Raw genomic sequence first — 24,650 nt, forward strand, 5'->3', positions numbered from 1 at the left:
GCAATGTCACCAAACACCCCTTTCTCCCCCAAAAAAACCAACAGCCCTCCCCACAAGCAGATCAAATCCTCCCAGGCGCTGCTCCGTCCAGTGGGAGGAGAAATTGTGCTCGTGACGCTGCTGGGAAAAGCTGCTCCCTGGCTTTGGAGTTGCTTTAAGCTGCTGCTGGGTTTGCAGCTGGGCAGGGATCCCTGTCCCCTCCTGCCTGGGGCTGGCGGCCCTGGGTGACAGCAGGCAGGGCTGTGGGACTTTGCGTGTCAGGCAGTGTGCAGCTGCGTCTGGCTGCAGGACAGGGGGAAGGGAGCAGCCCTTCGTGCTTCCTTGGGCAGGGCGTCTGCAGCTCTGTCTCTTGGTGGAGGAAGTAGAAACAGAAAAAGGGGCAGAACAAATGTAAACCTCCGCCTCGGACACCTTCTCCTCCACCTCTTTCCCTCTCCAGTTCTTGCAGGTTCTCTGTGCTGGCGGAGGTCCGTGGTAGGTGAGAGCATCTGTGTGTCCCCTGCTGTCTGCAGCCCCTGGCCGTGCCGGGGGGATGCTGTGCTGCTTTTCCAGCCTGGTGCTCCAGAGAGTGGCTGTGCCTTCTCCTTTGCTCCTGCCCACACCCAGCTCTGCCTCGCGGACCCCCCAGCTTTAAGGAAAGAGCGGGGTGCTTTGGGTCCTCTGAAAGCAACAATTTATTCGTCTGCATGCAGCAAAAGGCACGGGAGTTAGATGCAGCGCATTTCTCAGCGAAATACGGTATTTGTTTGCTGCTTGGTGGTTTGGGGGAGGAGGGGAGACGAAACGAAGCGAAAATAAGATGTCTGCCTTTCCCGAGGGTTGCAGTACTGTGAATTTAAGCTTCTTAGTTAAAGCTGCTCTGCCCCTTTTCTGATTTGTTTAGATACGTTAAGCACGGTTCCGCATGTCGCGTATGCAAATGCCGGTTTCTGCCTGCCTGCTGTGTTCTCCTCCCGAAAACACCACCGAAATACCAGGTAACCTGCAGCGAGCCTGCCCTGGGGCGCAGGAGGCAGCCGCCTCATCCGGCATGGAGGCTGCAGATGATCTCGCCTCCAAGCTAAACGTTGCTGTGATAAACTCTGAAAGAGAAAAAGTGCTGGAGCTGCTGGAGAAAGGGGCAAATGTGAACTCCAAGGTGGGCAGCGGCTGGACACCGCTGCAGAGTGCTGTGCAGGCTGGGGACAAGGACATGGTCCAGCTCCTGCTGGACAGAGGCGCATGTCCACACGCCAGGAAGGACAACGGCGCCACCGCCTTTATTGTGGCAGCGATTGTGGGAAACGTGGAAATCCTGGAGCTCCTTTTTGGTTATGGGGTTGATATCAATGATCATGACGACAACGGCTTCACAGCTCTCATGGAGGCTGCTTGGCACGGGAACGAGGAAGCCCTGAGATACCTGCATAGCAAAGGGGCAGATGTGAACATGAGGAGGGTAACCAGCGAGGAGAAGGAGAAACTGAACAAAGGGGGCAGGACTGCACTGATGGATGCCTGTAGGAATGGCCACTTCTCAATTGTAAAAACTCTTGTCAAAGATATGGGGGCTGATCTGAACATTTGTGACAATGAAGACAGAAATGCCTTGATCCATGCCCTCAAGGTCCATGAGAGGAAAGTATCTGAGGCTGTCTCTATAGTCCATTTCCTGCTGGACTGTGGTGTTAATGTCAGATGCAAAGATGAAAGTGGGAAAACTGCCCTCATCCGAGCTGTTGAAATGCAGAACCAGTGTTTGGTGAAAGCTTTCTTGGACAAGGATGAAATAAATATCGATGATGCAGATGAGGACGGCAACACAGCACTGATGGTGGCTGTGGAGAAAAATGATTATGATATTGCAGAGATGTTGTGTGAAAAAGGGGCAAGGACTGACATTGGGGAACTTATTGCTATTGCAAATAGAAAATATTCTAATAAAATGCAACGTCTTCTTCGCAAGTACAATGCCAAGTATGTCCCAGCAAGCTACGAAAACTGGGAGCCAAAGAGCAAACGCTGGAGGAGCCAGCTGCAAAGCCTTCATAAAATCTATCGGCCCATGATTGGCAAACTAAAGGTATTTCAGTACATCCGTCAGAGAATCCAGAGCACCTCCCGGGGTGGCATCTACCTGGGGCTCCACGGTGGGACAGAAGTGGCAGTAAGAATATTCCTCAGCGCACAGGGTAGCGAAGAGAAGAAATTCCTCGACCAGTGTGGTGACTGCGAGCATCTACTGAAGCTCTTCCAGTTTGAGAAGGAAAGAGGCTACATGTACTTGTGCTTCCCTCTCTGGGAGAAAAACCTTGAAGAACACCTGCAGGACCCAGAAGATGAAAAGGATTACAAGGGCATCCTGAAAATGATCTTCCAGGCAGTGAGAGAGCTGCACTCCCTTGGATTTGCTCACCAAGCTCTGCGTCCCAGCAACTTCTTGATAGGTTGTTTTGTTTTCTATCTATTTTTGTTTTTCTTTCCTGTCGCCTATAGTTCAGAGGAGGTGCCTCGTAGCTTTCTAACACCCCCTGCCTCAGATCAGATATGAAACACCAGTGCAGGTATCTTTATGCAGAACGGGATGTCTGTGGCATTTGTTCTCTTTGGGTAGGTACAGGTGTGCTGCCAGACAGTCCTGGGAGGGTGAATAGATCAGCCTGATGTGCCTCATGAGATCTGCCTGCCTTGTCAGGGCTTTGTGGGTAGCTCAACTCACAGCAAGTCTTTCCAGAGATGTCTCCTAAAGAAGGCCCCATCCAGAACACGGTGACAAACTTGCGTTAAGGTTCTCTGCCATCACTTGCTGATATTTTCTCTTATTTATCCTCAGATTTAGCTGGCAAGATTTACTTGGCGGATTTTGATAACAACAGAGTGTTAATTGAAGGCAACAAGGAACTTATAAGCTCAGACTTAGAGGTAACTTCCCTCCAAATCAATAAATGCTTTCAAATTTTATCTACTTCTGATATCTTCTTTCACTGTGAATTCCAGGAGAAGCCTTTGTGCATCCTCAGCTAGAAGGAGCAGCCTCACTGGTTTTTGGGCAAGTCCGTAGAAGAGCAAACCCCACATGAGAATGAATTAGGGTGCAAGGCTGTGGCTGGTGCTGGGACCTCCCCAGATACCTCGGGAGCAGGATCACAGTGCCTGACCCCTCAGTCCTTGTGCACACAGCTTCAGGGTTCCCGTCTGTGTTTGTGCACGCCTATAGGTGCATGTCTACACGTGCATTTTCCCCATTTATGAACATTGCTCCCACTTCGTCCCTTTGGTAAGAAGCTTCATGTGTCTTGAGTGATATGTTTCCTTGCAGGACCTCAGCAGGCTCGTGCTATATGTCTTAGCAGGGGGTAGGAAACCCCTTCGTGAAGTCAGTATCGAGGATTTGGATGCAGATTCCCCAGATTACAAGGAGGCTCTGGACCTTATAGAGCGCCTGGCCTCTCACGATGACCAGGGATGGGGGGGTCTGAGCAAACACCCCTATTTCTGGAGCAAACAGACGTAAGTCCTGGGAGTAAAGGAACATTCTTGGTATGGGATTTGCCTGTGGTGCTGGAGACAGCGATGTTCTCTTGCAGCTAACGAAGCTTGTTGTTCCACAGCAGGTTCAACCTCCTGAAGAGTACCTGGAATAAAATCAAGGATCTCCAATGGGATAAAGATCTTTTTGAAACTATTAATGCTAGGAGTCCTTACCTGTGCTGGACTAAGATGGTAAGCATCCTCTCTTTGGATCAATGTGGAGCTTGTGCTAGATATCCAGCAGAAGCTTTCCCTGAGCATTTCACAAGCTCCATCTAACACCCATAAGGAGGAAAAAGTAGCCCCATGCAGATACAACCACAGAATATAGAGGAGCAGTGTCTGCACAGACCCTTTGACTTCCCAGATCAAAATAAGTGGTGGTGTTCATGTAATGCACTCCTTATACAAATGTAAGGCATCTATCCTTGTAGTTGGGGGTGGAGGTTTAAGGGCAAACCTTCAAGGGTACTTAGTGTGACCCCTAAGACAGGAACCTCTGGCCCTTGTTGCCAGCAAGTTTCTGGCAGAAGTGTTTGTTTTGGCTCAAAACCAGTGAAGTGGGGCCTGGTTTTGCAGGTAGCATCCTGGAAAGGCCTTGTGCATAGTGTAAGATCTGGCAGGCATTGTTCAGCAGGGCAGCCTGAGAGGCCCTCAACAGGCCCATCCTCCAGACATGCATGGAAATCTGCTGTGCCATGTTGGCAGTCCTAATATAACACCCTGCATCAACAAGGCAGGAGAGGAAGCCCTTTGCAGACCCAGGGGTCTGCACGGTGCGTGTCCTGTAGAGTGAAGTCTTCTGCTCATGCTGGCAAACCCACTTTGAAGTGTCACAAGGCTTATCCATGCAATTTAATATCTTCATCGATGATCTGGATGAGGGCATCGAGTGCACCCTCAGTAAGTTCGCAGATGACACCAAGTTAGGTGCGTGTGTCGATCTGCTTGAGGGTAGGAAAGCTCTGCAGGAGGATCTGGATAGGCTGCACCAATGGGCTGAGGTCAACTGCATGAAGTTTAACAAGGCCAAGTGCCGGGTCCTGCACCTGGGGCGCAATAACCCCAAGCAGAGCTACAGGCTGGGAGAGGAATGGTTGGAAAGCTGCCAGGCAGAGAAGGACCTGGGAGTGATGGTGGATAGTCAGCTGAATATGAGCCAGCAGTGTGCTCAGGTGGCCAAGAAGGCCAACGGCATCCTGGCTTGTATCAGGAACAGCGTGACCAGCAGGGCTAGGGAGGTGATCGTCCCCCTGTACTCAGCTCTGGTGAGGCCGCACCTCGAGTACTGTGTTCAGTTTTGGGCCCCTCGCTACAAGAAGGACATGGAGGTGCTTGAGCGGGTGCAGAGAAGGGCGACGAAGCTGGTGAGGGGCCTGGAGAACAAGTCCTACGAGGAGCGGCTGAGGGAGCTGGGCTTGTTCAGCCTGGAGAAGAGGAGGCTCAGGGGTGACCTTATCGCTCTTTTTAGGTACCTCAAGGGAGGCTGTAGCGAGGTGGGGGTTGGCCTGTTCTCCCACGTGCCTGGTGACAGGACGAGGGGGAATGGGCTTAAGTTGAGCCAGGGGAGTTTTAGGTTAGATGTTAGGAAGAACTTCTTCACTGAAAGGGTTGTGAGGCACTGGAACAGGCTGCCCAGGGAAGTGGTGGAGTCACCATCCCTGGAAGTCTTCAAAAGACGCTTAGATGTAGAGCTTAGGGATATGGTTTAGTGGAGGGCTGTTAGCGTTAGGTTGGAGGTTGGACTCGATGACCTTGAGGTCTCTTCCAACCTAGAAAATTCTGTGATTCTGTGAAGACGATGCCTCTGCAGGAAGGCAGCAGCTGTGATAAGTGGAGGCGTGTGTGCTACTTCCATGGTGGGGAAAGGTAGGGAATAACCTGTCACCTTTTTTTCAGATTGATTCAGAGGTTCTGCATATCATGGAAGAATCCAGTTATAGAAAAAAATTCCATTATAAAAGCAATGTCACAGACCTTCTGAGGTTCATCAGAAACCTGGATGAACACCCCAATGAAAGGTAGATGTTTGCATCTTTGTGCCTGCGACACCTGTGTTGCTGGGGACACCTAGGAATCTGCGAGATTCGGTCACTTTGAGAGCAAAATGTTCTTCAGAAGGGAGGACATAGCCAGGATGTAGAAGTCCATTAAAACATAATTTGTTAGATGGGCTGTGTCCTCTAGCAGTGGTGTGGGAGAGCTTGTGTCCTGGCAGCTAGCAGTCCGATCAGAAACAAAATCTGACTCCCAGACCTGTTCTGTGATGAGGGGCGATATCTTTATATCTCAGCTTTGAGATGCCTCCTTGCCTGCCTCGCTGCTGTTTCCAAAGGGCTGATGGTTGCTGTGCTGAGGTGCTTGAGTGGGTCAGGAGGTCCTGCTAGGAGGTCCTGAATCCCCAACCCTCTGCAATCATGGGCGTCTTACCCCTGTGGTCGGCGGTCCCCGTGACGTGGTGGTGGTAACCCCGAGCCGTGGTTTCGCTGAGGCCACCACTTCTTTTCTGTGAAGGTGCAGGTGGAACTAGGCAGATAGAGGTGCTGGAGAAGTGGCAAAAAGATGGAGCCCAGAACTTGGGGAAGGGAAAGGTTACAGCTCAGGGATTTGTAGGAAATCTTCCTGCTTTACCAGCCTCTGGACTGGCTTTTTTTATGCGAGGGAGGAACCAGGGCATCCTGGACTCCCTGGGTGTGCTCTAAAATCTTTGTTTTTGTTCTGTTTCAGGATCAGTAAAATAACAGGGGACTATGCTGAGTATTTCCTGAAGAATTTTCCAGCACTGACCATTTATGTCTACAACTGTTTACACCAGCATCCCAAATACAGCCACTTTGTAGACATTCAGGATCCTCCTCTGTAGGAGGCTGTTGCCTCACATCCCATGGCTGATCCCCACTTGCTCTGCCTCCTTTTGTTCTCTATTTCTTCAGCTGAAGAAAGAGTTGAAGAAATTGGGTAAAGAGACGGGAGAGCACATGCAGATACAGAGCATGAAGAAATGAATGGTGCTTCAGAAGAAGTGGTTGGTGTAAGGACAAGGGCTTGGGCAAGGAGCCAGGCTGAGTGCCAGCCCAGGTCCCCTGTGACTCCCTGTCCCCATCTCCCTGATTCTTACAGAGAGCAAGGAGATGTGGGACAGGCCCCATGTTCCCAATCCATGCAAGAGGCAGGAGAAGAGCCCAGGTATTGCCAACCAGGGACTCTGAAGGAGTTTCCCTAGCAGGGAGCTCTACAGACAGCACTTATGAGCCACCCAGGTACCCCATCAAGACTTGAATTCCCTCCTTCCACTCCTTGAACACAGCAGCCAGAAGCAGAGATGCTGTTGGTGCCCAACCCTGCCGTTCATACGCAGCAGCCCGGAGCTCTGCTACTGGGGCTGAGCAGCACAAACCCATTTCTGGAGCCCGGTGGCATCCTGATGGCCCAAGGGCTTGTTTGTTTCTCTGCCAGCAGTTCCCGTGGGGCTGCACGATGATTATATATTGCTTATGGAAATGTTTTCCAGCTGTTGAAATGATTTTTTTAAACTGATTGTTGTTCTTTCTGTTAGCCTATGAAGAACCAAACGGGGAATAAATTTGGAAAAATGTTTCCTACATATTTATGAACGAGGTCCCCATCTCTACTTGAGAGAGGAAGGCAGTCCAGAGCTCTGCTGGGTGCTGAAGGCTTCCTCTCCTTGGAAGCATACGGTCCCTTGTGAAATGGGCTGGATAGTGGATTTTATTTATTTATTTATTTATTTTTGCTTTGTTTTACTCCTGTGGAGCGAGGGTGAGGATCTCATGGATGAGCAGATGTGCAAAGCTGAACATCAGCGCCTACGTGTGTGCCAAACTCAGGGTGGATGTGTTTGCTCCGTCTCATTGACAAGCGAGTGGCTGTCAAGATGCATTGTGGAGCTCTGCATCCCTTTAGCTGTGCGTGCTTGTATTTTTATGCAGCTGCAAACCAGCAGGCAGGGCTGTACCATGGGCTGGGCTCCTTGAGTGCCTTATAAAAATTCCACATTTCCAGCCTGCTGCAACCTTTGTGCCCTCTTGCCCCACCCTGCTGTGGTACCAAAGGGCTGTGACTTGGTGGCTCTGAAAGGCTGTGAAAAGCCCTCCCTGGAAGCAGAGAGCACTCCAGGATGCCTAAACCAGAGCCCCCAACATCTGTGAATCCTTCTGGGGACGGGGTTCAGCTGGGCTCACACTACAGGGACAGCACCTTTAGGGCTGAAGTGCTAGGGCAAGGCACGTGAAAACGCAGCTAGCTTTGGGGCTGGGGGCTTGGGGCAAAACCAAGCTGCAAAATCAAATTTTGGGGAGCCGGCTGGTTTTGCAGCTGGCAACGTGAAGCTCTTCACTTACAGAAATGTTGGACTTTGGGTTGGCCTGTTTGATTCTGCAGAAGCCAAGTGTTGATAATCAAAATGGACAAATAAGAAATGTTATCTCCTGCCTTAAATACACCTGTGCTGTTGCCAGGATGCAGCCGTCTAGGATTTGAGGGTTAAAGCATAGCTAAAAATAGACTTCAAGTTACAAGGCAGAGCGTGCAGGGGTGGGAGCTATGAAAGGCAAGGCGTGCTAAAGGTCCTGGGCTGGTTCTTCAGTGAAATCATGTCCAAAGTACACTGGGGAATTTTGCAGCTTCCTGGTGGCTCTTCCTTCCCGTCAGGCAGGAAAGTGAAGGTGTTCAGTAGGGTTTGGTTAGTGCTTGGGAAAGATAGGTGCACTGGATATTGATAAAAATAATAATGAGAAAGCCAAAATCCCCAATCAGGCATAAGCTGACTTTGGGAGGGGTGAAAAAACAGGCTCTGGTAAGACGGGCACCACCTCACCACCCTGGGGACAGCTGCGCCCTTCCACCTAAATGTACCTCCCACGTTTTTTGGGGAAGACACCAAAGTGTTGTCCTGCTAGACACCCAATGTGATTTATTTAGCTACTGGGTCTCAGCCACGGGCAATGCAGTTTTTTAAAGATAAACGAGGGGAAGGAGGCTGCTGTGTGGCATGGGTGTCTCCTCAGGCGGCAATGTGCCTTGTGGCACATCCCTGCAAGTCACCGCCGGTGCTGTGTTATCAGGCAGGCTGGAGGGGGCTGTCAGTTGCTTTATGTTTCTGGTCTTATTGCAGATTAAGTGCAGCCTATGTGGTGTGTCTTGGCTGCTCAGCTTCCTTGGAGCACATCCCTGCCCTGCTCAGCGTGGATAAGGTGCTGGGACATTTGTCCTTCCACCTGAGCCTGTGCAGAGGGGAGAAGCTCTGTATCAGTGGCTGCTGCTGATAGATGCGTGGGTGAATGGTGTTGACGAGGCTGTGCTTAGGGCATGGGGACATTCAGCAACTGGAGACTCTGTGTGTGTGTTACTGGGAGAGACTGCAGCCAGCTGGGGCTGGAAACAGCCCATCCAGGGGCAGCAGCAGCTGCTTTGAGGTGGAGCTGCTGGCACCTGCAGCACAAGCCCAGGGAGGGCAGTGAGGGTGGGAAATGCCTCCTTGCTCTGGGACCCCATCCTTGGTGCTATTGGGGGGTGGGCTGCCCCTGTAGCCACCTACCTGCCCTGCAGGTAGCCCTACAGGCTTGCTGAGTGGGAGATGTTTCTCATGGTGGTTCTCTGAATCTGAGAAAAGCAACAGGCACAAACTCCCCATCGTGGCTGATGTGGGGAGTCAGCCTAAAGCTGGGCTCTCACCCCAGCAGCTGGAGCTGCTGTGGGGAGCAGGAACCCTCGTGGCACCAGCTCACCCCTCTGCTCCTCCAGCAGCTTCTTTTGCAGCTCCTTTTGCAGCTCCTTTTTCTTCTGGGACTGTGGCAGCAGGATGCGGATCCCTCCCAGGAGGGTGAACATGATGACAACGTGATTGCCTGGGGAGGGAGAAGAGAAATGTCCCCTTGGAGTCCCACCGGGCTTGTGCAGAGCCCGAGGGCAGTGCCGCAGTGACGCCTGGCGACAGGCGGCCAGCCCAGCACCCTCTGTCTGCGCAGCAAAGTAATAACCAAAATATGGCAAAAGCGAGACGTGGGCGACAGGAGGGCTCTCCTGGGGATTGCAGGTATCTCGCCTAGCAATTTTAAGGCAGCACACCCAATTTTTCCCAGCAGAAAAGCGAACTCTGAAGGTCAGCAAAGCAAATCCTTAGATAAAGTTTGTTGATAAAGTGCGATAAGGTGCAGAAAATGTCCCGAGCAGAAGGTGGCAGAGGCATGAGCGCAGTCAGAAGCAGCAGCTCTCTGGGGGTTGCGTGTCACTTTGCTTCCCTCCTCATCAGCAGCCGGAGCTGGGACAGCTTCTGCCGTGCACCAGGGTGTGCCAGTGCCTATCCCTGCCCCACTGGGCTGAATGGGGGATAGGGCAGGAGAAATGACACACAGCTGAGATGGCACATCTCTCCCCGTGATATTCATCCCTGCAAAGAGGCAGGTGCTCCAGGGAGCTTTGGCTCGGGACAAGAGTTGTCCTGGGGATGTTCCCTGCAAGATCAATGTCAGAGAAGAAAGCACCAGCACAGGGTCTGTGACTCCAGCTCGGCTGCCAAGCTGTAGCTCGAGCACCTGCCTGTTCACATCAAAAAACCTCCAGCCGTGCTGATTTTAACCAGAACTTGACAGTGATAAATTACCGGGAGCAGAACGCTGCGTTGCTGACACCCACTCGGCCGTCAAAGCAAGATTAGGACGTGCCTATTTTGGTTTCCCCTCTAATCAAAAATCAATTAGACAATTTCCAAATGAATATTCAGTCAAGGAGCCAGGCTGTCAGGCAGAGTGACAGCACTTAACAGTGCTTTCTTTGTGTTTTTCACAGTTTAGTGTTTAGTATATTGAAACTAAATAAGTGGATGAGGGTAAAAGATTTTTTTTTCCCTAGAGATACCCTAGTGAGTGTCACCTCACATCCTCATGAAACCTTTTCTCCTTTCCCAATGTTCAAAGCATCCTCCGTGTAATGCCACTAAGCCTGGTGTTTGCCTGCACAGTTCTGGGCAGTCTTTCTTTTTCCTGCTCACATCCGACTCATAACCCAAAAGATTAATTGATTTAATTTCTGCTTTAGCATGTGTATGGGGTATTTTTAATTTGTTTCCTTCAAAAACCAAGACTTATGCAACAGCTCTTTGCTTATTAACTCTCTGCCCCCACTTCTCTAATCCCCAAAGAAATTTCTAAAAACCCACTGGGTGATTTTGACTGGATTTGAGGGGAAGGAATGGCTTTAACAAAGGTCTGCCCCATGTGGTCCTCAAAGCTGGGTGAAGCAGCAGAGCATGCTGTAGGGTGCTGGTGTAGCCCCATCCTTGGTCAGCTGGCTGTTGGGACAATGAGACAGGGCAAACGTGGAGCAGGGGGACAGACACTCATCTTACTTGGATTGTAGATGTCAGATACTTCGGAACAGGCTTTTGTACTGGGCAACGAGGCTGTCTCCCTCTCCACCTTGGAGACCCGAAAGCTCTTCATCACCTTCCAGTTGCAGAACCTGTGTGAGAAAGGCTGGAGTCAGGGACAGCAAACCCCCAAGCAGATGTCGACAGCTGTGCTCCTGGGGAGGGTTTTGTCTGCGTTTTCTTCATGCCAGAGGAGCCAGGTGGCTGGAGAAAGAGGCTGGCACCTGCACAGCCTCTGCCACCTCGGAGGGAGGGGACAGGTACCTCTTCCAGAAGTGTATCAGGATGGGGAGGAGGGTGACCTTGGCCTTGTGGTAGAGGAGGCGGTTCAGCAGCCCCTTGGAAGACAGGGTCCAGATTAGGTCTCTGTCATCTTCAGAGATGTTCACCTGGCCATGGAAGAGACCGTGCTTAGCCAGAGCAGTTTGTAGGTTTGTAGCACTCCTGGTGGCACATCCCTCTCCCTAACCCCCCTGGCATTTCATCTGCCTCTAAAAAGAGATGCTACTGAGGTCCTGGCTGACTGTCCTGAATATAGGGACAGGATCCCCACTGGATTTTTTGGAAAACCGCTGTGCTTTCCAAAGGGAAGATGGGCAGAGCCACAGCTACTCAAGGGGAAGAGGTGGGTGCATTGTGGAGGAATGATGGTGGCTTTGGCCTGTGGAGAATGAAAGGACTGAATTGGATAGCAATACCCATCCTGGTGCTTCAGTCCCATTGCCCGTGCAGAGCTTCCCAAGCTCTGGAGCATGTCCTGAAGGTTCAGAGCACGCCTGGCCAAAGCAGACCCAACCCTTGCCTGGTTTCTTCCCTCATGGCTGCAATGGGATGACCTTGAGCAATGAACAGCCAGCAGCCCCTCCAGGCTTTCCAGGTGGGTGCCAGCACCTTACCCGCAGTTTGGGGGGGATGTCGGAGTTCAGGAAGAGCTTGCTGATGATGGCAGCTTTCCTTTTGAGAAAGGCGACTTCCTTTTCTGAGCGCATGTTGTGGGCTGCCAAAGCTTCGGCTGAATCAGCCAGCCTGGAAAACCTGCAAAAGCACGCCCGCAGGTCTTGCTCTGAGACAAGTGCCTTGCTACTAGGCAGGCATGTTCCTGCTGGCCTCTGCATTTACTGGGCCACAAAAACAACACCTAGGAGGTGTGGGACAGCTGAACGGGTTGGGTAACCACCAGCAGGCTCACTGTAGACAGCGAACAGGCTTTGGTCATGCCATGCTGCAGCGTGGTGTCCAGATCCCAGCCTGGCACAGAGGTGCTGAGGGGGTTTTGGGGTGTAAGAAGAGCCCCCGGTGTGTGAAGAAGCTGTGGGTGGCTTTGTCCCTTGCCAAGGGACAGGCACCACCCTCAGGGAGGGCCTGGGCCTGAGCCAAGGCAGACTGCTGGCACCTGAGTGCCCATGGAAAGGGCACTTACTTGTTGATCTCCAGATAAAAGCGGAGGTCATCGACGAGGAAGTTGACGGTAATGAGCTGGTTGTCAAAGAGCTGGCGTTTCACCAGAGGCATGTCCTTGTCCTGCAGGGAGCCGCTGGAGACAACGTGGGAGTGTAACGTGCTCGTGGTGCTGCTGCTGCGCATCGTGGTGGGGGGCAGGTCTGGGAGAGGGGACAAAATGTTCAGGTCCTGCTTCTCCCGGTGCTGGTTTGAGTCTGGCTGGGCATCTGGTGCTATACCTGGCTCCCTCCCCTAACCTTTGCTTGCTTTTCTTGCTCACGAGGAATTTGCTTGAGGGCCTTTCAGCCTATGTGGACTACAGCCTTCTTGCAGCCTGTAGGGCTCCCCAGGGAATTCTGATCCACCCAGTGTGCTTTTCCCTTAGCTCAGTGACCTCCTCCATCCATCTGTCCTCCTCCTTGCACTCACAGAGTGCTTTTGTTCATTGTTTTCATAGGGGGATGGCCATAGGAGGTTAGGTCAAAGTCTGCCTAGCCGTTATCCTGTCTTTGACAGAGGCCACAAGTGGATTACAAGGGAGAAAGAAAGGTAAAATATTTGTTATTTCCCCTACATACAATATTCTCCAACTTCCAGACACTTCCATTTCCAGGGATTTCCTGATCTAGGTGGACTTGGCATCAGAAAACCATCTATGGCGTGAATATGTTATCTGTGTTGCTTGTACAGAGTTCTGTGCCTCATCACCCCAGATTTCGGCACACAATATTTGGCATCCTGACACTCCTGCATCACCAGCTCTCTAAATACCTCCAGCAGAGAACAATTAGGGTTCAGCACGTGGGGATGGGTGAGGAGCCACAGGCTTCCTCCATTCACCTCCCCTAAACCTGGGAGTGTCCTGGGGAGAGAGGAGCGGGGCGGCAGGACTCCAGCCTTACTTTCCTCCTCGTTTTCTCTTTCCTTCCGCAGAAAGCCCTCGAACTCCATGCGGCACTTGTCGTCGTTCATCTCCCGATGGAACTTGCAGATGCTCTTGACGATGTCATGGATGGTGAACCAGGCACACTTCTGCAGAGATGAGGCACAGCCCGGCTCAGCTGGTGGCACAGCCCCGGGGAGCCAGCCCCTGGCTGTGGGGTTTGCTCCCAGACAGAGACCATCTCCCCTCTTTCTTTCCTAGACAACACCCCAGCCTCCCGGCAGGGAGGCTCTTTCCTCACCAGGCTGTCTGTCGTGAAGTTCCCCATCCTGTGCCGCAAATGAAGGTTAGACTTGGGCGTTTCACTCGGGGGAAACAGGTCCTGGTACTCCTTAAACCTGCCAGATGGGAGACCAGAGAGCATCAGGGGCGGCCAGACGCACGAGCAGGGCAGTGGTTTGGTGGCTGGGATGGGGAGCAGCTGAGAGGGGATGGCCCCGAGGTTGGGGTCCCGCAGGACTCCTGGTCCTGGAGGAGGATGGAGAAAAGGGATGGGGGCTGGAAGCACCTCGACAGCTGCAGTGACAATTTTGCTGGGGTGAGGGTCTGGCTGGGATTTGGAGCCCAGTTCTCACCATCGTTTTTCCATTGCTTTCTGGACAAAGACCTGGGCTGTCATCAACATGAAGGGTGTGACTACTTCAGCCTCCCTGATTTCTTTGATGATAGAAGAGTGGCAGTCCAGCAGTTCCTCTGGAAGAGACAAGTGGTCACTGTCTGCTGCTAGAAGCTGTCCCTGAGCCACCGTGACAGCTCTTCCTACCCTCCCATCCGCACGTGGCACCCTGTCCCACCTCTGCCTGCCCCAGAATCTGGTACTCATCTCTTTTCCTTTCTATGCTGTGCTAATTGCATATTTTGGGAGTGAAGCTGGGCCTCCAAGAGCACCTGAAGGAGATTGGGTAGGGAAGTGCTATTTCCCCCACTGGGGGAACTGCAGGTTGCAGGTCTTGGCCAGGAGATCCTGCCACAGAGGTAGAGCACCTTCCTAGAAATTCGTGGCAGTGGAAGCCCTCAGCAAACACTGGGCAGGGAAAGGAGGATTGGCAAGTCCCTGCAAGAGGATCTAAAATCTGCAGCCAGGTCAGAGAAAAAGAAGCCTTCATCACGGCTGGAGTAAAGTGCAGGGTGGGAGGGTGCCTACCAGCTGGGATGTCACCATGGAAATAATTTCTGACGATGCTGCTAACGAGGGCACTCTTGATCTTGGCATTGGGCTCTGCAACCAGCTTCTCCACGGCCATCCAGAACCGCAGAGGTTGATCTGCGTTGCGCTCCTCGAGGAACTGCCTGAAGTACTGCAGGTGGGCAGGGTTGTGCAGCACCTTCACAAAGTGCCTGCAGGGGAGGAGACACCAGGAGACGTGACCTCTGTGCTGCCTCCCACCTGGAAATTAGCCTGCTTCTCCAACCAGAGGCACCCAAAGAGCTGGAAAAACATGGGTCAGTGGTGCCAGGGGGTTATGAAGCAGATGGGCCAGGAAAGGACTTGGTTTCAGCCTGAACAGGAGGCTTTTTCCAAGGAGATGAGGAGGAGGCAGGACTTAAGGTCTCTGCTGGAGACCTCAGAACCTGCAAATGGAGCAGGACAGCTCTGCAGACACCAGGGGAGGGAGGCAGGTAAGGATGGGACACCCAGAAGGACTGGTGGGAGGAGGAGGAGGAGGTTGTGCTCCCCTACGTATCATTGAAGCAGAACTTTGGAAAAGCCACAGCTGGGAGCAGACTGGGATTTGGGTCCTTTACAAGGTTAGCAAGTCCTTGTTTGAAGGTTGGTGGACTGGGTCAAGTATGTTCATTGTCTCAATGTGGCTCCTGAGACTGACTTTCAAAGTAAATAATAAGCGCTGCTCCCAGTCACGTCCTGGTTAACATTTATATCCTGATGTGGAGCTGTCAGGGCTCTTGTCTGAAGTACTCCCAGGAGGTGGGACTCCACACAGACATCCTCATGGTCAGTGAGGACAGATTTAAGCGTGGTCACGGTGATTTTAAGTGCTGGTTTGGGGTCTGAGAGCTGCCTAGCTGTAGTGCAGGTGGTGTGCCAGGGAGCGACTGAGGTCAAAGCGCACAAGACGTGAGGAATAAATTCAGGTTATGGGGTTGGGAGAGAAAAAAAGAAACTTCTTTCCTTCTGTCTAGGTCACTCTACACTTCAGACCTATGGGCGACCCATGTTTATATCTGAATGAGCCCAATGACAAATCCAGGAGAAGTGACACTATGGGAAAGCAGTGGGAACAGCCCTGTTTCTTCAAAGACTGTAAATAGCAAAAAATAAGAAAATAAAAAATAACAAAGCCTTGTGCTGCAAAGTGCCAACCTGGGTCTTTTAGTTGGCTTCTCTACCACGGCAGAGGTGACCTTTGTGGCACTCGATTTGGTTTTTCTTCCAGGAGCAGTCCTCTTCTTTTTGTTCTCAGGCTCAGCAGCTGTGGGGACAGAACAGCGTTGGCTCCCTCCTCAGGTGACTGCTAGAGCCTGCTCACAGCTGTCCTCAGGGCAGGGGACCCTGGAGAAGCCCAGGCAGCCTCCAGATCCACCCTGATGGTAGCTGCATGGTGAGCCCAGCTCGGGGATGCTGCATGCTGTAGAAGCCCTTTTCCCTCACATGGTTCGATCTCCTCAGCATCTGCTTCAGAGAAGTGCTCCCAGCCTGGATTAACACCCCAAAAGGCATGCCTTTCATTGGGGTGACACCTCTCTCTCCTTCTGGAGATGTTTTCCTGATGCTGGGAGGCAAACAGGGAAGGTCCCTGCTCCTCTAGTACCCTAAGGGAGTGTTGACTGGGAGCCTGCCCTGCTTCTGCCCTGCTTGGGCTGAACTCACCTGGTGGTGGGCTTTTGGGAGGCGAAATCTCATTATCCTTGCTTGGGCTACCCGCAGGCAGCGGGGCTTTCTCAGCGGCTGGCTCATTTGATGCCACCTTCTGGGAGTCTGCATCTGGTAGAGAAGAGGGGACAGATCCCGGGTTCGTTCCTGCAGGCTGTGTCAGCCCCTCAGCACGTACCGAGTGCTGTGTTGTGACAGCTTTTTGCCTTTCCCCTTCTCTGTCCCGAACTCATGCTCTCCCTGGGGTGCTGCATTTCTTACCAGCCGTGCTCACGAGATCTGTCTCTGCCTGGCCGGAGCCCCCTTGCTGGAGGTGCTGAGTGGCCCAGGCTCGCCAGTGCTCGGAGGAGAGGCCTTCCAAGTTCCTCGTGCCATGCAAGGCCTGGCTCAGCTTCAAGGATTCATTTATGCGCTCGGACAGGAGGAAACATTCCTCTTTCCTGACAGGGTGTCCTTGCACCTTGGGCACTGGGACATCGCCCTGTGGAGACTGCAGCAAGAAGAGCAGAGGGGGCTGGTACAGAGCTCCTCCTGTTGGAGGAGCTGAACCTAGAAGGCCAGCTGAGCATTTTTTGGGGTACAAACCTATCCAAGTTAGACCTTGGGAAGAAAATCTGTGTGAGCACAAAGCTCAGCACCAGCTTGGGACCTGTCCATGCTGTTCCTAAGGCTGGAGCTGGGGCAGTGCAGCAGGTCCCTCAGCTCACCCAGGCAACGGCTTGCCAGCCAAAGGCAGCAGCTTTCCTAAAGGGGTCAACATCCAGCCAGGAGGGCTGAAAACAGCTCTGGAGGTGTCACAGGCAGACAGGTAAGCTCGTGTGCCTTTTCTGCTGGCTGCTGCCCTGGGACTGGCTCTGGCCGGTGTCCCAGGAGTGCCTCCTGCTATCCCACTGAGACCCTCCTGTAGGTTTTGGCTCCCCACCAGCCTGCAGGACTGGCCGAGCAGCAGGGCCAGACAGGCTGTCTGCTGACCGAGTTGCATGCTGCTGAGAGCAAGCACCAAAAATAACCCCGCCAAGCCCCCGAGCAGCTCCTCTGACACCAGTGCTGCGAGGGCTGGGATGAGTTTGGCTTAGGGGATGGTGCCTGCGGAGAGCATGGCCACGGCACCTGCTGAACTGCTAATTGCTCTCCTGGACCAGGCATGTGCTCTGAGAGGTAATTTCCTTGACAAGGGATGCTTAGAAACCTGGGCAGCTAATTAACTTACAACCAAGAGCATTTAATGAGCAGGGTCAGGAGCTGACAGCTGCCAACCTACTGCTCCATAAGAGCTCGGCTCTTGCTGACTGCGGTGCTGACATCTCTGTGAGCCAGGTCTTTGGGGCACTGCCCCTGGAAGCCTGTCCTAATCATTTCTGGGACCAGCTGATGAATTTACATTGCAATCTGGGGAAAATCCTAGTGGTCAGACTGAAGAGATTAGTTGTGGTAAGCAAAATTGCCTGTGTGGGTTGTGCAAGGGACCCAAACAGGCAGGATGCTCCGAGGTTTCTCTCTGCAAGGCTTCCTGGTGGAAGGCATTGAGAAACATGGGATTTCTGCTGCTGGGAACATGAGTGCTCGTGTGACTCTGCTTTCTTAAAGCACAGCTTTACACAGTGGAAAGAAACATGTGGAAAACTTGAGTGCGGTTGAATCAGAGGTCAAAAGGCTGCACGCCCTCTTCCCCAGTGCTGGCGAGGCACCGCTCGTGCTGGAACAGGGACGTACACATTTGTGGCTGCCCATGAGTCAGATTAATAGCAGTATTTGTTGTGAACCAGGAAAAAAGGGGGAGAATTAATTCCCAGAAGTGTTTTTCGCAACTTGCCGCTGGCTTCACCCGTGCTTGCCCTGGATGAGTGCTTTTAAATCTCTCCCTGCTTCTGGGCTGGGTCATGGCTCAAAGGCTGACCTGTGGGCTGCCAGGCTTCTCTCCTCCCTCTCACCACCTTTTTCCATCCCCACTGCTGCTTGCACACCCCTTGAGGATGGCCCAGGCCCTCGTGCATCCCCCTTACCATAAACTGGAGGAAGGTCTTGTCTTCATCAGCCAGAAATTTCTCATAGAAGATGCAGAGGACCTGGGGAGGAGCAGAGGTGGCTGCCTCAGCTGGTGCTCATGTTCCCCACCAGAAAGTGGCACCCCGTGGACAGGTTACACCCCACTGAGATGCCCAGGGGGCTGCACACAGGGGTTGGCCCCTTGGGCTGCTCAGAGATTGCCCAGAAGTGCTTGGCTTTGTAAATGTGCTTTAAAAATGTGCTTTAATCCCGTTGTGCTGGAAGCAGTGACTCAGATGCAAAGGGCCAGCTGCTGTCCCGTGATCCCCGTGGCACGTGCATCCAGCCGAGGTCACCAGCTGCTAAATGACTGCTCGGCACAGCAAACCCATGGGGATGCTCCTCTCTGCTGGCCTGGAGTGTCTCGGTCACTGCTTCCAGCAGCACAAGCTGACTCGTGACCATAAGTTCTGTCCTCCCTTGTCTCTCTTCACCTTCGTTTTCCAAATACCTCTCCTTCTAACCATGCCTGCGGTCCTTTCACCAGCCCAGGCTGTGAAGGCCAGCGGTACCTCCCCGCCCGACCGCTGCTGCCCTGTACCTTGCAAATCTCTTTCTGGGCTCTGAATATCCAGGGGGTGAACTCCCCAGAAGCCAGGTGCTCCCGCAGGCCCTGCAGGGTCCTCGCCTCCAGGGGAAGCTGCTGGACAGCGCTCTCCTCCAGGTAGGTCTTGCGTATCCTGTCCGCGATCAAATGGCGCAGGAAGAAGCTGTTTTCTCTGCTGGGGTCCAGCACCGCGGGCAGGAATTCCTCCAGGTCGTGCCACAGGTCCATGAGACAAGTCTCCATGGTCTGGCCCTGGCACTTCAAGAAGTCCCTGAAGGGCCGTCCCGCACAGCTGTCCGCGCTGAGGGCCCAGGGGAGGAGGCGCAGGGTCTTGGCCGGCCTTTTTGGGGTCGGCAGCTTGGCAAGGGGTGTAGAGGAACTCAGGCTAGAGAGGACTTTCTTTTCACAGAGGTCCTCCAGATGGATGGCCAGCTCTGCCTTGGGTCTAGGTCTTTTGGGAGAGGTTGCTCCTCCTTTGCCCCCAAAGGCAGCGCTTGCAGGACCCGGTCCCAAAGCCTCCTTACCCGGCTGCGATCCCTTCACGCTCCCAGCTGGCCCTGGCTGCCTCTCTGGTGTCTGAAAGCTTGTCTTTGCTTCTTGGGTGTCTCTTCCCTCCTTGACAAGAGCCCAGACCTTCTCCTTGGCCTTCTTGCTGCTGTAGGGCCTTGATGGGTCCTGGCTCTTTGTAATGTGCATTTTGAAGAGATCGTCCGAAACGCCCAGGGGCTCCTGCATGGTGCCCTGTGCCACCCGTTCCCGGTACTCCTGCAGCAGAGGCCAACACAGCTTCTCTTCTTCCATGCCCATCTTGCACTGGATGAAGAATTTAGGGAGCCAGTAACTCTGAATTATAAACAGGGCTCGTTGCTGCATCTTGACTAGCATCTCCCTCCGGGTGCCGATGGCCCCAGCGTGCCTGACTTTGCGCGATGACCCTGAAATGATGAAGGGGATGACGATGAAGGGGCAGCTCCATCCAGGCCTGGTGGTGCCAGGGGAGATGCCCACCCAAGCCAAGCTTCTGCTGCCATCCCATCCCCACCTGGGAGCAGCCAGGAACACGCCACCCTCCGAGAAGGTCACCATTTGTCACCAGCTCCTGTCCTTACCAGCCAGGGTGCCGCAGAGGGTGAGGACGCTGGAGCCTTCGCGCAGGTGGGTGGCTTTCAGCCTGTTCATCAGGGCCAGGTAGAGGTCCTGCTGTGCTGCATCTGACTCATCGAGCCCCAGCAGCCTTTCGGTGCTGAGCCAGAAGTCGGTCAGTTCTTCCCCTATGGATCAGGCAAGAGACTGACGTGAAGGGCTTGGTGTTACTCCGAGAGCCTGCTGGCGAGCAAAGCAGCCCCGTGATTTAAGAGAAAGCTGGGAAGATGCCCTGGATGAAGCGAGATGAAATCGTGGAGAAGATCCAGGGCTGTGCAAGCTGGGCTCTGCTGCTGCTGCTGCTGCCTCATCTTCCAGAGCAGGATCTCACATCCCACCGGTGCTCACCCACACCCCTGGCTCTGTGCCGGCTCCCCTTGGGGCAGCACACCCGCAGTGGGGGCATTTAGCACCCCGTGCCCACCTGCCGTTCCCTGCGTGGAGGCTCGGAAGCGCCACATGCCCTGGCTGCCGCTGATGCACTTCTCCAGCAGCCACCGGTCCGCGCTCCGCCAGTTCAGCAGTTTCTCTGTCGGGGAGAGAGAGCAGAGCGCAGGAGCCTTGATAAATTACTTATTTTTTCTGAAATGAAAGCCTGCATCCCAGCTAACATAGCGTCCTTCCCAGTGGGCATGCCTCACGGTGATGCTGGGCTGGGGGGGCTCATTTGGAGGCAAACCAAGCACGGTTCCAACTTGGTGCTGTTAGGACAGACCAGGGCATAACCTAGCAGGTTATTTTTTAGGTTTGTGGGGTATTTTGTGGTACTAAGGGATACGGGTTAGTGGCGGGACTTGATAAGCCAGGTTGATGGTTGTGTTTGATCTTGAAGGTCTTTTCCAACCTGCACGGTTCTATGATTTTATGACTTCCCCAGTGTAGGATGCCCTGAATGAGGAGGATAACCCAATATGGTGTAAGAGCTCTGTGCGTCCTGCACAGCAGCAAACCCAAAATGCCAGGACCCCTTTCCTGGATCTAAGGCTGCTCTCCAGCCCGGCTTCACCCACGCACTGCTTCTGCAAACCCTGCAGCTGCTGCTAAGCAGCTATTCCAGCTCAACCCCACAGAGGCAGCGAGCCTGTACAAACAAGAGCAGGGCTGAGGGGTGAAAACCTCATTCGTTTTATGGAAATCCTGCCTGGGATTTGCTGTGACCCCCCAAAAAGGGGCGTGCGGTGCCTTTCCAACCCAGTGCCATGCTCAGCAGCCACCGGGCGAGAGGAAGCCCCGCTCCCTTTCCTCCGTGCCTGCCACAATGACTCACCTGCTTCCTCCGACCGCACGAAACCCAGGAGCTTCTGGCAGAGGACGAGGTGGAGGCAGAGGCTGGATCTGCAGAAGTGAGGCAGGCGGTGCTTCGCCAGCCAGGCCAGCAAAGCCGGGGGGCTGGCATCCTGCAGCACAACCCCCCAGGAGAGGATCAGGCTGGGAGCGAGGAGCCGGCTCGTGCAGGGGAATTGGGGTGAGTAAGGGGCCCGTGCTATGGGGTTTGCCAGAGAGGGGTGCCAACCCCGTGCAGAGGAGGAAGGGAGATGCTTGTGCTGCAGCCCCTGCCACATCCCTGCTGCCTCTCCCCCTCTCCCCCTGCCTGCTTTCCCAGCGCCCTGCCTTCCCATGGCTTCAGCTTCCCCCGGGGCTCAAAAGCCAAGTGAAGCCTGGTTTGAAATCACCCCCCCGGCTGATGAACGACAGCCTCGGCAATGAGGAACCATCCCCTTCCCTGCCCGGCGCCCTTCCTCCCTCCTCCTCGCCCTCCTCTCTCCTCACAGGGGATGTTTTCTCACCAGCTGGCTGGGCAGCTCTGGCCACAGGTCCCACTGCCCCGTGCTGCTGGTGTAAAAGGGCGTCTGGCCAAACACCTGCATGGAAGGGGAGAGCTGGAAGGGATGCAGGGTGGTGGGGAAGCCCAGAGCCCATCCCTGCTGCAGAGAAGGCACCATCTTCCTCTTCATCCCTCTGTCTCCATCGCCTCTGAGCCAAGTCCTCAGCTTTCCCTGGCTTGACAACCAAACTATGGTGTCGTCCCAATTTTTCTAACACCGAACCCAAAAGTTCACCTGAGAAAGGCTCAGAAAGGTCCCGGCCTTTAGGGGGAGGAGCAGACTTACAGGAAGATTCAGAAACGTGTTGAAAAAGTCGACAAAAACTTCATCTCTCAGCAGCAGCCCCATGTCCGTAGAGGCTATGGTTGCTGCAGGGGGGGAGAAGAGAAAGTTGTGTGGGCTTTGTGCTGCCGAAAGGTGGTCGGGAACCAAAAGATGAGAAAAGGGAAGAGCTGAGCCAGAACAGCTCCCAGAAAAATGTGATGCTGGGTGGGATTTGTGCACCGGGTTCCCCTTGCATCCCTGTGGCTGCCGGCAGGGCAGTCGGAAAGCACTCAGTCCAGCTGCACGGGGGGGCTGGAAAACTTGAGTGGCCTCTTCCTACACACCAAGGGTTTGTGGTTTGGGGAGGCTGGGCACGAATGCTGTGGTATTTCCTCCAAACTAGCAGGCAGCGTTGGGCTGGAGGCAGGCACCAGCAGCACCCCAGATCCCCCCCCATCCTGAGGAGTTTTAATTCCTTCTGAAAGATCTGGGTGTGAGGGCATGGCTGTGTCCCAGGGAGGGCCCAGGCTAAGGGATGCTGCTCTTCCCCCCCGTGTTGTCCCCTTCGGGGTGTGCTTGGAGGGCCCCAAGCCTCCAGCCAAGGTCACTCACCGGTGGCTGTCATGTTGCTGTATCCCAGGGACACGTTCCAGAGTGCCACGCTGCCTGTGACACACTCGTCCCAGCCCCAACCCTCGGGGACACGCGGTGCTCTTGGGGACCACAAGGCACAGCCCCACAGCTTGGGCTTCGCTGCCCCTCAGGGACACGCGACGTTTTTGGGTGCCAGCCCTGCCAATGCACCAGGGCAATCCCAAAATGATGTCCTTCCCCTCTACCCGATCAGGCACCTGGTCCCGTGCCCGGGTGGTGCCTGACACTTCGTAGGAGACCCCGCTATGGTCATGGTGGACGGAGCAACCCCGTCAGCCATCCGGCATCGGTGGGCTTGGCTCTCAGATCCCCAATTTTGGAGCCCCTCCAAGGAAGAGAAAAATGAAAAAGCACTGAGGTGGCACTCTGGAAGACCACCTGGTCCCGGCAGATCAGCAGGAGCGGGTGGTGGTGGGCATAAAAAAAAAACAAACCCGGAGGGAGCGAGGGGACTTTGGTGGCCCCCCGGCCACCTCACCAGGTGGCGCTGCCACACCAGGAATGCGACACTGTCCCCAGCGGGGACACGGCCACGAGGAGGGCAGGGGGCTTGTAATGTGCTACCCCGTCTTCTTCCCATTCTCCATCGTGTCCCTCCCGGGGAAAATATGTTAGAGATCGCACCCAGACCGTCCCCGCACGGGTGTCCCCTGGGGAGGCACCGTCCCCTTCCCTCGGTCAGGGCTGGGGGGCTGCAGGGGCACGTCAGCCAAGTGTTGTGGTGAAACCCAGCCCTCCCCAAAATGATGTGGGGAAGGGTGAGCCGTGAGCAGTGTCTGTTTGTTCCGGCAGGTGAGCAGAGGAGACAGCAGTGCCGGGAAAAGCTGCGTGAAGGAGTTTCAGGAGACCCTGGGGAGGAGCAGCATCCATCACAAATTCGTAAGTGCTGGTGCTGCTAAGCCCGAGAGACGAGGAGGTGGGGGTTAGGGATGAGCTGGCACGGCTGTCACACATGACAGGCTCACAAGTCCTTGGGAAAAGGTTGCAGCGGTCAGAAATGTGTATTTTCCAGTTGGTAACTGAACAAATGCCCAGTGAGATCCTCAGAGGCTGGCGGAGCTCTGCTCACGCCGCTCTGGCTCCCGGCTGAGCCCAGCAGGACTCTGCAGCTTTCTGCCTGGAAAGGAGCGGGGCCCTGAGCAGGACCAGGTCGGCACGGTTACCATGGAAATGCACAGCACCATTTCCACAAAGTCTTTACCTAAAATGAGACAGCGGTGTGGCAGGACGGGGCCTGGGTGAGGGTTTGCTTGGTGCATGTGTGGGCACATCAGCTCCGTCCGTCTCATTGCAACGGCGCCTTGCAAAAGGTGTTCGCTTGAGTTGTGTGGCTATTAAAAAAAAAAAAAAAAAAAGGAAAGGAAAAAAAAAAAAAAGAAAGATTAAGAAAAGAAGAGGAAGAGGTGAAGAGAGACCCAATTTATAAGGTAGCTCACAGAGCAGCTCAGGGTGGCTGCGCTCTTTGTACAAAGATAAGGGCAGGGTTGCAACACCGACCACGTCAGTAGGGCTTCGCTCCCGACCCACCCGGCCCCTGCTACGCCCCGGGGAGCAGCCCACCCTCGGCAGACCTGAGGCCACCTCCACCAGCGCTCCCCAGGCAGCCTCATGTGCCTGTGCTGGCAGAGGGGACGTGGCCAGGGCTCTCGTCCTTGCCCGGCACAAGCTGGCACGGCTCGCTGCCGAGGCAAGGTCCAAGGCTGCCTGGCCACGGGGTCACCAGGACCTCGGTGCCTGTGGGAGCAGCCTGAGCTGCCCCGAGGGCTCACAGCCTCACAAAGCTCCCCATTGGGTGCTGCAGCACCCCACAGACCCAGGGCAACCCCACACTGCTCTGCTCTGCTTTCGGTCTCAGGTCTGCAGCCCCTCCAAGCCGAGAAGCTCCAGCACGGGGCAGCGGTGCAAGCAGCCTGCTGCAGCATCAGGTTTTAAAACCTGCTGGCCATGCACAGAGTGAGATCTGGGGGGAAAACCAGTTTTTTTTTTCTTTTTTTTCTTCCCCTTCCATGCACCTGTTCTCATATAGATAGGTTAGGACACCTCAAAGACTGCATCAG

General features: G+C 54.2%; 2 protein-coding genes across 5 annotated transcripts; one reads left to right on the top strand and one right to left on the bottom strand.

The window, feature by feature from the left end:
* The first annotated feature begins 335 nt into the window (after positions 1–335).
* On the top strand, positions 336–7,114 carry RNASEL (ribonuclease L). Of its 4 annotated transcripts, none has more exons than XM_084527215.1 (7): positions 336–474; positions 884–2,426; positions 2,813–2,901; positions 3,299–3,489; positions 3,591–3,702; positions 5,410–5,531; positions 6,238–7,114. In XM_084527215.1, exons 2-7 carry the CDS (start codon positions 905–907, stop codon positions 6,371–6,373), a joined length of 2,172 nt encoding a protein of 723 aa, XP_084383341.1. In that variant the 5' UTR covers positions 336–474; positions 884–904; the 3' UTR covers positions 6,374–7,114. The 4 variants fall into 4 exon arrangements, with proteins under 4 accessions (XP_084383341.1, XP_084383340.1, XP_084383343.1 ...); XM_084527214.1 differs by having other exon boundaries at positions 346–738; XM_084527217.1 differs by having other exon boundaries at positions 346–738; positions 3,594–3,702.
* Positions 7,115–7,230: 116 nt separating this feature from the next.
* Positions 7,231–22,564, bottom strand: RGSL1 (regulator of G protein signaling like 1; the record flags this gene model as incomplete). Its single annotated transcript, XM_084527500.1, has 21 exons — positions 7,231–9,647; positions 9,845–9,983; positions 10,830–10,989; positions 11,162–11,286; positions 11,794–11,932; positions 12,318–12,498; positions 13,240–13,369; positions 13,522–13,618; positions 13,856–13,973; positions 14,425–14,618; positions 15,604–15,712; positions 15,763–16,224; positions 16,375–16,603; positions 18,117–18,179; positions 18,701–19,641; positions 19,816–19,977; positions 20,274–20,378; positions 21,117–21,246; positions 21,637–21,711; positions 21,961–22,043; positions 22,552–22,564. The coding sequence occupies 21 exons, from the start codon at positions 22,562–22,564 to the stop codon at positions 9,187–9,189; spliced, it is 4,116 nt and encodes a 1,371-aa protein (XP_084383626.1). The 3' UTR covers positions 7,231–9,186.
* Positions 22,565–24,650: the final 2,086 nt, after the last annotated feature.

Source organism: Aythya ferina, assembly GCF_964211825.1.
Source record: "Aythya ferina genome assembly, chromosome: 8".
Taxonomy (NCBI): Eukaryota; Metazoa; Chordata; class Aves; order Anseriformes; family Anatidae; genus Aythya; species Aythya ferina.

Bases quoted from the DNA above. Each gene is read 5' to 3' on its own strand.
- RNASEL (XM_084527215.1), top strand. From the start codon at position 905: ATGTCGCGTATGCAAATGCCGGTTTCTGCCTGCCTGCTGTGTTCTCCT. The intron at 2,902-3,298 runs GTAACTTCCCTC...GTTTCCTTGCAG, and splicing joins TTATAAGCTCAGACTTAGAG to GACCTCAGCAGGCTCGTGCT. The intron at 3,490-3,590 runs GTAAGTCCTGGG...GTTGTTCCACAG, and splicing joins TATTTCTGGAGCAAACAGAC to CAGGTTCAACCTCCTGAAGA.